The following is a 15,975-nucleotide window of genomic DNA, read 5'->3' on the forward strand; positions in this document are numbered from 1 at the left end:
TTTAAGTTGTACTGACATACACTACTAGAAAACATTTTTTTTAAAAAGTTTCAGACTGAAACTTCAAGTGTGTTAGTTAAAGCAAAAAAGTGTTAATTTTATAAGCATAGGTATTTGACCTTGGTAGTAACATATATAATTGTTCTGATGCCATGCAGTGTGCATAAGCTGGGGTGTAGGCTGAACTCTGCACTTGTTCTGTGCAATTGTTAATCGACCCAAGGAAGACATTCATTGGAATCCCCTTAATGCCAGCCTCTGGCCAGAAAGTCTGTGAACTGTCCTAATAAATTCCTTTTTTTTACCCAAGCCAGCCACTGTTTCCAAGTTGCAAACAACCCTAAGAGCCTTAATACCAAACCTGTCTAAACTTCCTGTAAGGTTCTCTATTAAAATTTCCTTGATGAGTTTACCTAAGACCCAGTCAGCCATACTGCATCCAAATTCCTTTGAAATACCAAAAACAGTATAAAATTTCAAAGTGTTATTCAAAGACCTTATATAACCAAAACATATAGTAGTACATGTTCTGTAAAGTAAGTTAAATTAACTTTTTACTATGGTCTTTGCTTTTTTCAAAACTCCACTGTATAAAAACTGACTCGCTTCATTTATTTATATGTCAGGAGGCATGTTTTCAGCTGCATCACAAGTATCTTTGTTCTTTGCTACCAGAATATATGTGTTCTAAGTCAGCCATTTAACACATCATTTAATGTTACTGAAACAAGTCACCTCAGTCTTAGGGATTTTCAGAGCTGTGAAAAAATACATCTAGTCCAGGGACTGACAGACTTCCTATAGGTAGTAAATGTCTTAGGCCTAAGTAAATGTCAAGGCCTAAATGTCTTAGGCCTTGAAGGCCACTTGGTCTCTGTCACAGCTACCCAACTCTGCCATTCCCTTGTAGAAAGCAGCCATAGGCAATATATAAATACCTGATCATGGCTGTGTGCCAATAAAACTTATTGTATAAAAACAGGCAGCAGGCCAGATTTATATTGCAAACAGGCCCCTAATAACTTAGGTGACTTGCCTTAAGTGCCACAGCTCATTTCATTAACAAGGTTGAGACAAAACAGGTCATCCAGATCCAAGAACAGTGGTCCTCAAAGAGGCTTTGATAGTAACAACATGTTTATTGTATCATCCAGCCGAGAATACAAGATACACAAAACACTTCTTAATTTAGGAGAATATGAAAACATCGGGCAATTCCTAGAGTACTACTACAAACACAGCCTTCACCTACAGTAAAAATCTAGCCATTCAGTCATTTTGGTCATCATCCCAGTCTTTCTTCCCACTTGGAGGCTTGGGCCCACCGGCTGGTTTTGCCATGATGATCTGCAAAACAAAATCCACAAGAGTATACTCACAAACTCAAGCTTCGGAGTGAAGAGAAAGAATATTTCTCTATTACCCTGCTTCGTTACTGAGCAATCATCACCAATAAGCAATCTGTTATTACACTGCATATGAAACACTAGCACAATGTTTGTTATCGTCCAGCAGGTGAGTTTTCCGCTTCTGTGGACATTAACAGCAACAAAATTCACACACGTTAGCGAGGGGCACGCTAAGACATGCACTTCAACAACCCAGTGCTCGGAATGTGAAAAATATCTGCATGCATCACTGGCATAAATCAGTCAGTTTGGCACCTGATTTGCTATTTATATATGAGATTCGTCTTGCCAACCATCTTTATCCCAATTTCCTTGTGGTTTAGAAGCTTTAGGTCCACCTGCCAGTTTTGCCATTATAATCTAAAGTGGTCAATACGTAAAATATATATATTAAGTCCAACAATGACATTTTCTAGTATCTATAAATGAGAGCCATTCAAATACAGGAAATGTGTGTTCATAAAAAAATCCAAGCACCTAGTTGCCTGGAAACTTACATGCCAGAAGCCTCATTTATCTAGAATGCACTAATCCAGCATTTTCCAAGTATAATCATATAGCATTTTTAAAGGATTTATGTTTGGGCAAAAAAAAAAAAAGGGGGGGTGTGTGGTAGCTTTGGGCTCAAATAAATCTGGGAGAAGTTAAAGTCAGTTGGCTTTCCCCACAGTAGAATTCTAAAACTCTGATACACATTCGAAATCTCAAAATTGGATACAGTATTCATTGCTTCCCAAATTTATAATTAAGAGATCTCTCTGTATAACATCAAGGGGTTTGGCTTGAGTCCCATGCAACACAAACCATAAAATATCTTCACTACCACCTTCAATAGATTTCCCACCCCTTTTCAGAAGCTGCTTTCATAAAAAAACCTACCCTGAAATTCTTGGAGGAACGTATTACCAACTGAGGATAAATTCAGATTGAATTAGAGGCAATAAGTATAATTTTAGAACCCAAGTATAGTTTAAGAAAAAAGTACCTAAAAACAGTTCTCAAACTTTAGTGGGCATCATAATCACCTGAAGGGCTTATTTAAAACAGACTGATGGGCCTCTTTCCAGAGTCTGACTCAGTGGGTCTGGGAATTTGTATTTTTAGTAAGTTCTTCAGTGATGTTGATGCTATTGACTAGGAGACAATTTGAGAACTAGTGAAATAAACACTTGAACAAAGATTAATCCAGCCCTACTACACTTTCCAATGCTTAAAACTTGATTTACAAGTCCTTTTCCAGAATACATTCTATGCAAAATAGGTACAACTATATTGAAGAGTGTTCGTTAGACAGCTGGATGGGTTCTTCAGATACATATTTCATGTACAGAGTGCTAAGGGCACATAACAATGAACATCCTCCCCTAGGGTAAAACAAAACACAGCCTTCCCAGTTTAAAACCAAAATTCAGAAGTACCTGTGTGAGCAAGGCACTTGTGTTATTAACATTACTGTCTTGCTTGGACACTGACATTCAACAAGTTCCTTAGGAACTTCTACTATTAGAATTTCTGCTTACCTCATGCTTCAGTCTACTTAGCTCCTCCTGTCCCCTTCTACTTTTGGTCCTCCTTTTTATTCTTAGCCACATGTTAACTTATAGAACAAACATTTCCTTAAGGCATTTAAACATGATCTTTGTTTAAAAACTCCAAAAACATATTCTTCCACTGAAAACTATTTGAGGCACTGATACAAAAATACACTATTAATAAATCCAGTACATAGATATCCAGTCTCTGATTATTTTCAATGTGTTGCAACTGGATCTCCAGGTTCCATTTTTGGTCATCTTACCTAAGAAAAAGTTCTTCCTTTACCGAAGTGAAATTTGTCTTGCTATAATTACAACCAACTGATCTGAGAATAAGTCTAATTTCCTTTCCATTTCTACCTAAAACTTGCTTCTCCCACGATTAATTTGGCATGATTTTCATTTAATGGATTTATACTGTGCCCCTAGCAATTAAAATTTTCTACTATTTAAAAATTATTCATTGGTTAATAATCACTTCTAGAATTTTGTAGGAAAATACATTTCATTAAGTTTAGAAAACACCTTTTTGAAAAACTATGAATTCTGGTTTATCTGTGAATCCAAAATAGTCTTCACCACTTTTCTTCTCTGCCATAATTCCTCAAAAATATTGGCAGAAATACTGATTTTTTATACCTTAAGATCTTAGTACCCCAAGACATAATCTGTCACAGAAGAAAAAAATTTAAATGCCAGGTCCTATCATCTCCACACTTTCTTGAAGGTGGTACAGTAGTTCCCCCTTAGATGCCTTCCAAGAGTCCCAGTGGATGCCTGAAACTGAGCATAGTAATGAACCCTATATCTGTGCTTTTTCCCATACATACATACCTATGATAAAATATATAAATTAGGCACAATAAGAGAATATCTGATTGGTAGCATCACTACTCTTGCACTTTGGGACAAGTAAAATATGTTGACCTGATAATTGAAATGGCTAACAGACAGTGCACACAGCGTGGATATGCTGGACAAAGAGATGATTCACGTCCTGGAGCAGGACAGCATGAGATTTCATCACGCAGTATACTTGTAATGGCACACAATTTAAAATTTATGAATTACTTATTTCTAGGATTTTCTTACTTATATTCTGGGATTGCAGGTGACTTGTGGGTAAACTGAAACCACAGAAAGTAAAACTGCAAACAAGGGAGGGAATACTGTAGTCTGCGATATCTGCCTCCGGGCTTTATGGCCCTTCCATATTCCGTATTAAACTTCCTCTCTAGATTATGTGTACAAACGGGTTCTTAGTCTAAAAAGTCTTGAAAACTATGAATCTATATCAGATTTATTTTACCCATTCCAGTTCCCAAATGGCAAAGGATTCTTTCACTGGCAAAATCTTCATTTTAAATTAGCTGAAATACATTCAAAACAATTTAAAACTGTAATAGAAGAAAATTAAAACAATTTTTTTTGGGGGGGGGGGGCGGGTATTTTGAATAGAATGAGAACTGTGCTATGTTCTAGTTCCGTGAAAATATACTTTGAACTATATAAAAATAAGTATTTTTAAAGATCAAAATTTCACTTCTCACTCACCTGATCCACTCTAAGTACAGTGACAGCAGCATTAGTAGCCAGTTTGATAGCCCAGTATTTTCCCAGGTAAGTATCTAGAACACCAGCTTCCAACATGTCCTTTACAGCAGGAACTTCGGCCTGTCAACATAAAACTATTTTTATTCTTTCACTTTAAATGTTTATGTGAAAGTATTTGTACTCAATAGAAACATGGCTACTTAAATAAAACTAGAATAAGTAGCTAGGAAAAAGTACTACCCCATCTACACTACAAAACAAATTTTAATAAAACAAAGAATACTAAATTCTCTATCAGACAAACTATGAAAAAGCGAACTGTTATGAAAATCATTTGCTCACAAATCAGAACATTTTCTGATTTTCCTTTTAAACTTAATATGTCTATTTTTAGGTTGTGCATTCACAAAATAAAACAAGTTCATAGTGTTTTTTTCAAATACCTCAATATCTAATCCAACATTTTTATTTCCTTCTTGATGTACTGCATAAAGTTTAGAGATTACTTCATTGGCCTTAACTCCAGAGTTTTCCGCCAGTGCCCGGGGAATAGCTTCAAATGCCTCAGCAAACTTCTTAATGGCATACTGTTCAAGTCCAGGACATATCTACAACAAAAATGTGCTTATTACTCAATTTTATTCAAACAATGACAAGCAAATCAGTTTGTACACAGAAAGCCATATACCTCTCCATACGATGTGATCTGTTTGGCTAACTCAATTTCTGTTGCTCCACCTCCGGGCACAAGACGTTTATCCTGTAATACGTAGTTTAAAAAAAAAAAACAAAACAGAAGTCACCAAGAAGCAATTTCCAGTTTTCTAAATCTTTTCAGACTCCAGTACTCCACCAGACTAGAGGTTTTAATCAGATTCAATTACACATTTTATAAAATTCCAATTCCAATTATGAATGTCATAAAAATGGCGTGATTTGAACAAATTACCTTACTGCACCACAGTGTCTGGTATACGAAAAAGAAGGACCAAAGTTAAGAATGGGAACATCACTATGCAGTTATCTGTATTTCCAGATATAGCACTAAGAAGAGCGCTGAAGCAACTGAAGGTATATTATAATTGAAAACCACCATAAACCATCTCTTTAAAAGTTATAAAAAAAAAAAGCCTTGATTTGCTATTTACTCCTTTTCATATTTCATTTTAGAAAATTCATCCGCAACAAATACTTAAGTGGAGTCTTAAGGAAAAAGGTGCTTTGCTTTACACAAGCCATTCATTTTTCATTTTCAAGTTCTCAAAATGTCTGCCAACTGTGTTTTTGAGGACTTACAAATAATAAATTAGCATGAATACTGATACTGACCCGTGTGAGAACTTTGAAAGTATTAACACCATCATCTACCGCCCTCTCTATATCATCCATCAGGTTGTCTGTAGAGCCTCGAAGCACTATGGTAGAAATGGCGCCGTCTTCCTTTTCTGTCAATAAATTAAATACATTTGGGGATTAGTAAAAGAAAATGAACTCCCCACACTTCATACACATATACTTTACCACTACTACTTACCATGCTTAAAAACAACCACCTGCGTATCTCCAACCTCTGAGAGGTAAACACTGTCACAATGTCCCATTTCTTCAAGGACAGGAGGCGTCTGCGAGAAAACCACTCTTGTAATAAAAATAATTCAAATAGGTTCAACTCTCTCTTAATATTGTCCAAAATACATACCAATCTAGGAAGAGCTGTAGCACCAACTGTTTTACATAATCTTCTGAGATCCCATTTTGAGTTCAGCCTTTAAAAAACAAAACAAAGACCTTAACAGAAGTTTTAATTCCATGAGATACCATAGTAAAACACAAGAGATTAAACAGGAAACGGTACATTGGGCCTCAGGTCACCTTCTTTTGACCCTGAAGGTTCAAGCTCAGAATGGGTCTGGACTGCACTGTGCAATCCAGTCACAGGTGTTTAGGGCATTATTCTAGAACTGGGAGAGTTCCAGTCTCCTTAGGATGTCAAGGGTTCATAGTTCATAGTTCTGAAACACTAAGGAAGCCCTGGTATACAGAAAACTTTTGCTGTTACTTTGGGCAACTGCGTGTTCTGTGAGGAGGAGAAGAGTGATTTACTCTGCACGTTATCTTAGGTGCTCGGAGAGGTGGGAACGGGTAGGTGAACTGTCTAGTGTAACCCACAAACGTGTTCATGAATTTAAAGCTATGCTCCGGACCCCACACTCCAGCTGACAGTGTGTACCAGGTTTGTGTCTGGTCTCTTAAGCTCTTCCTCTTGCCGGGAACGCTCTTCCCTCTCCCTCTTCAATTAACATCTGTTAACTGATCCTTCAGCTCTCAGCCTAAAGGTAAGTTTTCCCAGAGGTGTTTCCTGTTCCCCTAGATAAAGTTAAGTCCTCTTGCCATGTGATCTAACACCTCATACTTTCCCCCTTTTAACTGTCTTCATGGTGTGTTGAATTTATTTGCTCAGTGTTTCACCACCCAAAGCCATTTACAATCCGGGTTAACAGAATGCAGTCCCCTCTTACCTCACCAACATGATATTGTATTTGTTTGCATAATGAAGAGCCATGTCTGCCACTTTGCCACCTGTTACTACGACATTTGCACCAGTACCAGCAATAGCTCTGATTTGCGTATCCATGAGATTTTCTTCTCCCTTACTAAAATTCATCAATTCTTCAGCAGTCTTTATCAATACCGTTCCCTAGCAAAATAAGTGAGGATTTTCTTTAAAACCATTTCACCACGTTGGTGTTCAAAGTCACAGAATAACATTTTATTGAAGAAATAATTTAAAGATTTGGGAGAAAAATATGAAGATAAACATGCACGTTATGAAGCAGAATACAAAATTTGTATGAAATTAACAGAAATTCAGCTTGTTCCTAGACCAATGCCCCCACCCCCAACACTGACGCATTTGCTCTTTGACAGGCACTTTGATGGAAAAATTGGAGAAATACACTGTACTTTTACATACGTTAGGCAGGTACCCTGACATCTGTCTTCTGATGAATGTCAACCAAAACAACGTTGTGGTTCTCAAACTTTTTCTAAAACGTGGACTAAGTGACCAGCCCCACCCCATCCCATACCTGCGAAACTTCAAAACCCGTCCACAACTCAGATTTCAAGAATTCTAGGGTTGCAATCAACAGTGACCTATAAACATATACTTCAAACTTCTTAACATGTATTTTTAAAAACAAACTTCAGGGACTTCCCTGGTGGCGCAGTGGTTAAGAATCCGCCTGCCAATGCAGGGGACACGGGTTCGAGCCCTGGTCCGGGAAGATCCCACATGCCGTGGAGCAACTAAACCCGTACGCCACAACTACTGAGCCTGCTCTCTAGAACCCGCGAGCCACAACTACTGAGCCCGTGTGCCACAGCTACTGAAGCCCACGCTCCGCAACAAGGGAAGCCACCGCAATGAGAAGCCCGCACACCACAACGAAGAGTAGCCCCGGCTCGCCACAACTAGGGAAAGCTTGCGCACAGCAACAAAGACCCAATGCAACCAAAAATAAAAATAAATTTATTAAAAAAATTTTAATGAACAGCACACAAATACTCATTTTCTTCACTGAACATTTAACCTGCTGAAATGTCTAAGTTCTACTAGAAGTCAAGAGCTGTTTATTAGAATACAAACAATACTGTCACCGTCTTAATGTTTCAAGTTTTGTATTTAGTGTTTGAATTAGATATTCAAACATAAGTCTGATTAAAAAATAAACATGACCCGTCAATTTTCAATAATTATGCAGTATTCACTGGATTCAGAGGAAACTCTACTTCAAAATTTTAGAATCATTAAAACTATCTGAAAGGAAAACCACAAATTTTTACCTTTAAGGTTCTGAAATCTACATACCTTAGTTTCTGTTATCATTCCATCAAAAGGACAAGAGTACACTGCTATTTTTGCATCTTTGACAGATGTTACATCACCTTCAGTTTCCTTCTTAAAAACCATGCCATGCAATACTGAAGAGGAATGGATACCAGAGCCCTAAGGAGTTGGATACCAAAATCACCAGTGATTTCATGAAAATAACATCAGGGCTAATTTGTTGATTCTGCATGCACCAAAAATATTCATTTCTAAATAATGTAATATACAAAGGCAGTGACTTCTGGGGATGAGTACGGTGGTGGACATAAAGCATACCAGTCTGCTCAATGCAGGAATCACTGTGGCAATGAGCCACTGTTATGGACGGGGGTCCTTCAGTGTACTGGGAAGAATCAAAGAACAACTGCTCTAAGCCATTCACTCACTCTGTACCAATGTACCAGGCAGAATAGGGATCAAAGCCAAGTTTCTGATTTCACAAGCTTACCATGTAATGGCGAAGGGGAAGGCAGTGCATGGATAAAGTCAGAAAACACCCAGCATGTATATTAACACATACACACTTATAGCTAACACATGTACTTATGTAAGCTAAACTCAGCTACATTAACAATCACATGTGTAAAATCACTAGTTATAGGTTTTACTGTATCAAGCACAATATTTTTATCAAATACCCTTTAAATATTAAAAGTATGAATTTTATTATTATAGAGCAACAGAAAAACTTGAACCTCATTCAAAATTGCCTTCTAAGCTCCTTTTTATAAGTCAGCATATATCAAGATTGCAAATAATTAATATTTTGTTTATGCACTATTCTCAACCTTCCAGCTGTCATGGAAAAATGATGACTTAAGAAGATAATATGTTGATATCCTTTTAAATTTAACAAGTGGTAGTATTACAATCTAGCAATATCCAAACGTTACAACAAAAGCAGGAAGTCCTAAGTGCCTAAAACCCACAAGGTAAAATTTAGATTAACAGAAATTTTTTTTTTTTTGCAAAAAAAAACCCCTGATCTATCTAGATAACATTAATGCATTTTCTAAACTTACCAGAATCTTACAAACTCTGATGTTATCGACATTGAAGTGGCCAGAGTCAGGAAAAATAGATACTGTTAAGAAAATGAGACATATCAAAAGATATATTGGGACAACAGAGAAAATATCTTAATCACATTAAGACATTTTAATTTTGGATCTTTTCATTTACTGATATTTACTCACCACATGCCTGAGCAATAAGTTTGGCCAGAAATGCTTCATTACCATATTGTTTACTCATTATGGAGGTATGAAGTAGAGATGACACTTCATCAACATCCCGAAGATTTTTTGCAGAACAACATACCAAGTCAGGAAGAATCTCATGGGCTTTTTTGCAGGCTATTTCATAACCTTCTATGACCTTAAATGTAAAGAGCAAAAATGTTTCTTCAAAAGACGTAATTTTGACATGACTTAAGGTAGCTTTATTTTGGTAACCCAATGAATACAAATCTTTATTTTCAATAGAAAAAGACAAAGCACACTTCCAGAATAACATTCACAGCAGAGCCTACTATTTAAGGGTACAGGCTTTGGTGAGAGCCCAAATTTGAATCCTAACTGCCATTACTAGCTACTTGCGCAAGGCTTTTCTAACTTAAGGCTCACTTTCCTTATCTGAAACAAAACAGGATTACTTCTAATAGGCCCCACTCATAGCGTTCTTGTAAGGATAGAATGAGATACTGCATGTGAAGTATATGTACTACAATGCCTGGCACAGAGAAAACTGCTCAAAATCAGCTATTGGGCTTCCCTGGTGGCGCAGTGGTTGAAATCTGCCTGCTAATGCAGGGGACACGGGTTCGAGCCCTGGTCTGGGAAGATCCCACATGCCACGGAGCAGCTGGGCCCGTGAGCCACAACTACTGAGCCTGCGCGTCTGGAGCCTGTGCCCCGCAACAGGAGGGGCCGCGATAGTGAAGAGGCCCGCGCACCGCGATGAAGAGCGGTCCCTGCACCGCGATGAAGAGTGGCCCCCACTTGCCGTAACTAGAGAAAGCCCTCGCACGAACCGAAGACCCAACAGAGCCAAAAATAAAGAAATAAATAAAGTAGCTATAAAATTAAAAAAAAAAAAAAAAAAAAAAAAAATCAGCTATTACTAATGACTTTATTTAATAGGTATATATACATAAGCAAATACGAAATGGGTAGATTATAAAATGAACACTCACCTCTGAAACTGACAGGCCGAGTCTCAGAAGCTCTTCAGCTAATTCTAGAAGAGCTCCAGCAAAAACCAGAACAAAGTTTGTGCCATCTCCAACCTCTTGCTCTTGCATGTGAGAGGCCATTACAATCATTTTTGCAGCAGGATGCTGTACCTGGCAGAAGGGGTTTGAATTTGAATATCAAGCTAAAACATTTATTTGATCCTTAAAGCAAAATAAAATTGTTCATTTCCATTTCTTCTTAAATTAATAGACTCCAATCTCCCTATGGGCCAGGTAACTCATTTGATCACATTGCTACACACTACTTATACTGTGGTCACAAGACGACAATCCAAGTCCGCCTAGGCCTATGAGCACGAATGCATCACCATAAATGGAAAAAACTTCACAGGGCACTTTCTTTTAATGGTCAGTCACCCAGTATGTACACCTGCATACGTAAGGTTCATAACTTTATTATATAGTCACTAAATTAAAAAACAAAGTAATTCCAACCACTAAACCTAAGGCACTTTTAAAAAAGCCTTCAGAAGTGCTAAAATAGACGTCATTTAACTTCGTCACAAGTCTCAATTTTTATGTACATTCTTTTTGTAAGGGGTTATCAATTATAGTTTAAAAGAAGGGAAATATAAAATATTTCTTAAAAAAAGCGTATCAAAATTTTAAGTGATCGTTCCTTAGGATTTAGATGCTTTTTAAGAAATAATCAGAGTTAACAACTGATAGCATTGAGAAAACTAAGAGGCTGACACTATAGTTTATTAGGAAGACAGTATCCCCGTCACACTTGAACAACTCCTGAGAACATCAGAGTACAACATTCACATTCACAATGACAAGCCCCTCCACAAATATCTTGTGGAATTAAATTTGTTTTGTTCAGTATTATTACTTCAAGACTATACTGTTATTTAAGAAATTGGAGAAATGTTAACTTATCTATGGAGTTCTAAAAGCATTAAGCTCTGGTGCTTTAAGAGCTAAGTTCAGGAAAATTCCGAGATTGAACATATGCTTCAATTAGCAGCTGGCTGAGGAATGGTTCTCTATGTGTTCAGGTGCCAGACTGTCCTCATCCCTTGGCTGGCAGTATCTATTCTACAGATTCTATAACATCAAAACTGCAGGTGAACAAAGCAAAATTCCACAAACTGATGTTTTATCTTCACAAACACAATTAAAAAAAAAAAAAACTACTATTTGCAAGTATCAGCTGTTTCTACATTATGGAATAATTCACTTAAGTGTCACACTCTATAGAACAAGATGACATATTCAATTTGATATGATTATGAGCAAATATTTTTTTATCACAACCAATCATTCCATAAATTAATAATTTAGGAGATTTAAAATTTGAGTTGCTAAGATGTTAAACATAAAGAGGACTCTTTATAGTTAGGAAAACCTGTATAACGAATTTTCAAGTTGGGAATAAAAAAAATCCCTTATTATCCAATTTGAAATAAAGGTTCTTTTATGTTAAAACATACTGATTTTTTGATGTCACCAAAACATTTCTTGGCTTTTTTAAAGAAATAACTTACTTCTAGCTCTCTTAAAACAGTCGCTGCATCATTTGTCACAAACAACTTCTCCAGGTGGTTGATAATCATTTTGTTCATTCCTCAAAAGTAACAATTAGAAAAAGAAATCCATTATTACTCAAACCCTTCTCCAAATACCGGGAAAATCTAGCCAAGAAATATAAATTTATATCCATTCCTAAAAATAACTTTGTAAGAACTCAAAACATATTATCTATTCTTTAAGGTTATCTCATAGCCCTATGGCTTTGCCTGACTGCACACCTGTACTCTTTCCTTTTTAATCTCCTATAATGTTTATTAGCGAGGATGCCAATTTTGTCATATTTTTGTTCAATCAACACAACATATTAACATGTACAAAGACTAAAATAATCTACTTAAAAGTACACTTACTTTTTTGCTTACTCCATAAATCTGTATCAATTAATTCAGTCGATGGTAGGAGACAAGAAAGAATTTTTCTCCCTTAAATTATAATGTCACTCTATGTAAAAGATCTGTTCCACATCTGCAACAGTGAACACTAGGTACTGCCTCAATGGTGAAAGCACCGTAACTTTTCTATCCTCTCAACAGGACAAAACATAACATTTGGATTCCAACTTTTCTAAAAAGATCTGAATTGCTGATTAAAGATTAGAAACACTGTACTGGTGTCACTGAGCTATGAAATAATTTTCAATGCCATACTATATTATGGCTAAAACTCTCAATTTACATATAATATCTTCAGAAAAAGCTTGAAAGAGCTAGTACACAAAATTCTATTACAGTACTGTATCTTTTCAAACATGAATTTAGAAATTACCATTTGGTCCATATGCTGTACGAGTTGTCTGGGCAAGCTCCTTGCAAGCCTGTATGTTCCTGTACACAGCCTCTTCTAACCCTGAAAAATGCTGTCAAAGAAAACTTCTGATTAGGCAGGACAGTGAATCTCAATAATTTCTTCATCTGTAAAATGGAGTAATATAATAGTACCTGTTTTCAGAGGATTGTTGAAACTATCAAGCAAGATTTATATATGTAAAGTATGGTATTCACAAATGATCCACAGATTTGTCCACTAGTTGAATGAATACAACATGACATTTTTAGGGCCCACAGGTACCTTCTTACACATCAAAATATAAAGCCTATACTTTTTAAAAAATATAGTGAAAAGTGCAGGGAAGAGTGCTAAGATTGATTACAGAAAGCAAATGAGCTCTTGCAGATAAAAATACCTTTTCAGAGTTTATCAGTACTTTCTAAAAGTTGAAATGTGGTCATGAATATTTATTGTGTTAAAACCTGAGCATTGTAAAACCAGCAGTTCTATGGTCACTGGGAATTAACATATCTGCCTCACAAATTTTTAGGAACTAAAACATACAGATTTTGAATGCTCATTTGAACTGCAATATAATTCCAACGTGTACACATTGAAAACTGCTGAATTGGTCACAGTACTAAAATTCTCAAGTTTTACACTGGACTTCTTTTAGACTTGGCATTTACCTGTGGTCTCAGATAAAGTTCAAGAGCCTACTGTTCATGTGAACATTTTTCTAGAGCTGCTCTGCCCAAGAGAGTAGCCACTTGCCACAAGTGGCTATTTAAATTTTAAGTAACTAATTAAAAATTCAGTCCCTCAATTGCACTAGGCACAATTCAAGTGCCCAGTAGCTACTTGTGACTAGTGGATACCATACTGGACAGTCCTGATATAGAACACTTCCGCAGCAGACAGACAATACTGTTCTAAAGATCTCCTGCTTTACACTCTTGTTTTTCCCCCATCCCCATTCTCTGAGGGACAGTCATATCTGATCATAAATCAGATCCTGTCAAACCCTTTAATGACTTCCCATCACTTAGGATAAAATGTAAAGCCCCTGTCAGGGCTAAAAGGCCCTACACAGTCTAACCCTTGCCTACAACTCTTCTCAATTCATCTCTTACCGTTCCTTCCCTTGGTAAGCTTCAGCCCTATCACCTTTCTTGTTTTCTTTTAGCAGGTCACACTCATTCCATCCTCAGGGTCTTTGTACTCACTGGTCCCTCAGCCTGGAACACTTCTGCCTTTAACCTTGGCCACTAAGCACCGAGCTGAGAGTTCTTTCCTGAACATCTTAATTGTTCTATCTACCCCAACCCTTCCTTTTTAATTTTTTTTTTTTTTTTTTTTTGGAGGCAGACTTTCCTATTTCCTTTATCATTATTTGAAATTATCCTTTTTGTTTATTTGGCCATTTATTACTTCTGCCTCAGAAAAATAAAAACCATGGATGTTCTTCAGCCTTTTAAAAAAGTGAGCAGTCAATGGCATTTTCAGCGAAGCTCTTTCACCAATATTTTCGTTAGACCTTGATAGTTACTACATTCACAACATCCCAAAAGTGCGTCATGCCAACAAGAGCCTAGTTCCCTAAACCTGTTACCGTAAATGGAACCACACTATCTATATCCCTTTAACTAAGCACAAAAAAATATGGGGGACAAATAAAGGAACACTACCATCTGAATACAAGAGACACATTTATCAGTAGTGCTTTAAAATGTTTTTAAAAAGCTAAGCTTCTGAAATTACGTCCAAGATCTCGCCATAAAACAAAGCAGTTTTAATTAGGCCAGGGTGTCACTTACCTTGTGGGTTACAACTGTGCTCGTTACAACCCTTTTCGTCCAATCTGCTCAATTTAAAGATGAGGAAAGCAAGACCCAGAGGGATAAGTTTTACATCAAGCTAGCTAACCTAAGTTGGGACCAGAATCCATTCGCATTGTAACCATTGTTTATCCTACTACAACGCACTGCTTCTGCGAACTAAGTGGGGAGCCCGCTGTTTCTCATTTAGATAAAAGTTGCCAAGACAGGCCCTTGTCCCTCTCTTAACCGCACCACCCACTCCCTGAACCGTGGCAATCGGCTTCGCAGTTCCCAAAGCAACTTCACCTACGTTGTTTCACCTATGTCGCCTTCTAAAGGAGAGACTCATCACCCCCGTTTTACGGATGGAGGAAAAATGCAGGAGCGGCCTTACATCTATCTGTCCGACAACCAAGTACAGAACGCGGTGTCTGCGGCCTCGTCCCCCACTCGCCGTCTCTGCCCGCTCGACCCTCCCCGGGGTCCGTAAAGAACCAAAATGCCCGCGGGCCTCCGCGGCAGAGCCCTCCCGAGATCACCTCCCTTTCTGGAATCTTCTCTCCCTCCGACCGCTGTGTCAGGGGAGCACGCCCGGCCCGTTAGTACGCCCTTCTCCTTCGCTGCCGCCGCCACTGCCCCACGCCGACTCTCCCTCACTCCTCCTTCCTCCTTTGCTTACCTTCGCTCCCTCCTTGAGCATCTGGGCAAAGCCCGGGGCCTTGGGGACGTGGAGAGCCATGGTCACTACGCAGGGATCAGTTCACGCGCCCTCTCAGAATATTCCGGAGGAAGCGAGGGGCGCGCACAGCCCCCTGGGAACGTAGCGTGCCGCGGCTTCACGCTCCTCCTCTCTCTCCAGCTGGGTCCGCCCCTTCCCCCAGCCTCCTGGTCTGAAGCCTCGCGAGAAGGAGCACTTCGCGCAGTCAGAACTGACTTGACGATCCTCGATCTGGTCGATCGATCGGGCGGGTCGCGGAGCGCGCCATCTGTCTTCCGGCCGACGCACGCGCAGCCAGCCAGGGCGTTGTGGCACGCTGCCGATTTTTCCTTTTGAGTAGACTCGGTGCTCGGGACGTTTGAATTTTGCCGGTTCTGACCTGGAAGCCGCACCTTCCAAGATTACCTTCCTTGTAATCTTCCAGACGCTCGCATAACATCAGGGCAGGTGTGCGTCGCCCCCGCCTCTTTTTTTTTCCAAGGCAGGGCA

At 38.3% G+C, this 15,975-nt stretch overlaps 1 protein-coding gene across 2 annotated transcripts; it reads right to left on the reverse strand.

The window, feature by feature from the left end:
* Positions 1–1,116: 1,116 nt before the first annotated feature.
* Positions 1,117–15,605, reverse strand: CCT8 (chaperonin containing TCP1 subunit 8). Of its 2 annotated transcripts, XM_007173816.3 has the most exons (16): positions 15,448–15,605; positions 12,946–13,036; positions 12,135–12,214; positions 10,585–10,734; positions 9,587–9,767; positions 9,413–9,474; positions 8,370–8,507; positions 7,018–7,196; positions 6,198–6,264; positions 6,033–6,120; positions 5,828–5,943; positions 5,187–5,258; positions 4,942–5,106; positions 4,499–4,618; positions 1,665–1,769; positions 1,117–1,347 (listed from the first exon to the last, which is right to left on the reverse strand). In XM_007173816.3, the coding sequence occupies exons 1-15, from the start codon at positions 15,505–15,507 to the stop codon at positions 1,677–1,679; spliced, it is 1,662 nt and encodes a 553-aa protein (XP_007173878.2). In that variant the 5' UTR covers positions 15,508–15,605; the 3' UTR covers positions 1,117–1,347; positions 1,665–1,676. The 2 variants fall into 2 exon arrangements, with proteins under 2 accessions (XP_007173878.2, XP_007173879.2); XM_007173817.3 differs by lacking the exon at positions 1,665–1,769.
* Between the last annotated feature and the right edge of the window lie 370 nt (positions 15,606–15,975).

This window comes from Balaenoptera acutorostrata, chromosome 4 (genome assembly GCF_949987535.1).
Source record: "Balaenoptera acutorostrata chromosome 4, mBalAcu1.1, whole genome shotgun sequence".
Lineage (NCBI taxonomy): Eukaryota > Metazoa > Chordata > Mammalia > Artiodactyla > Balaenopteridae > Balaenoptera > Balaenoptera acutorostrata.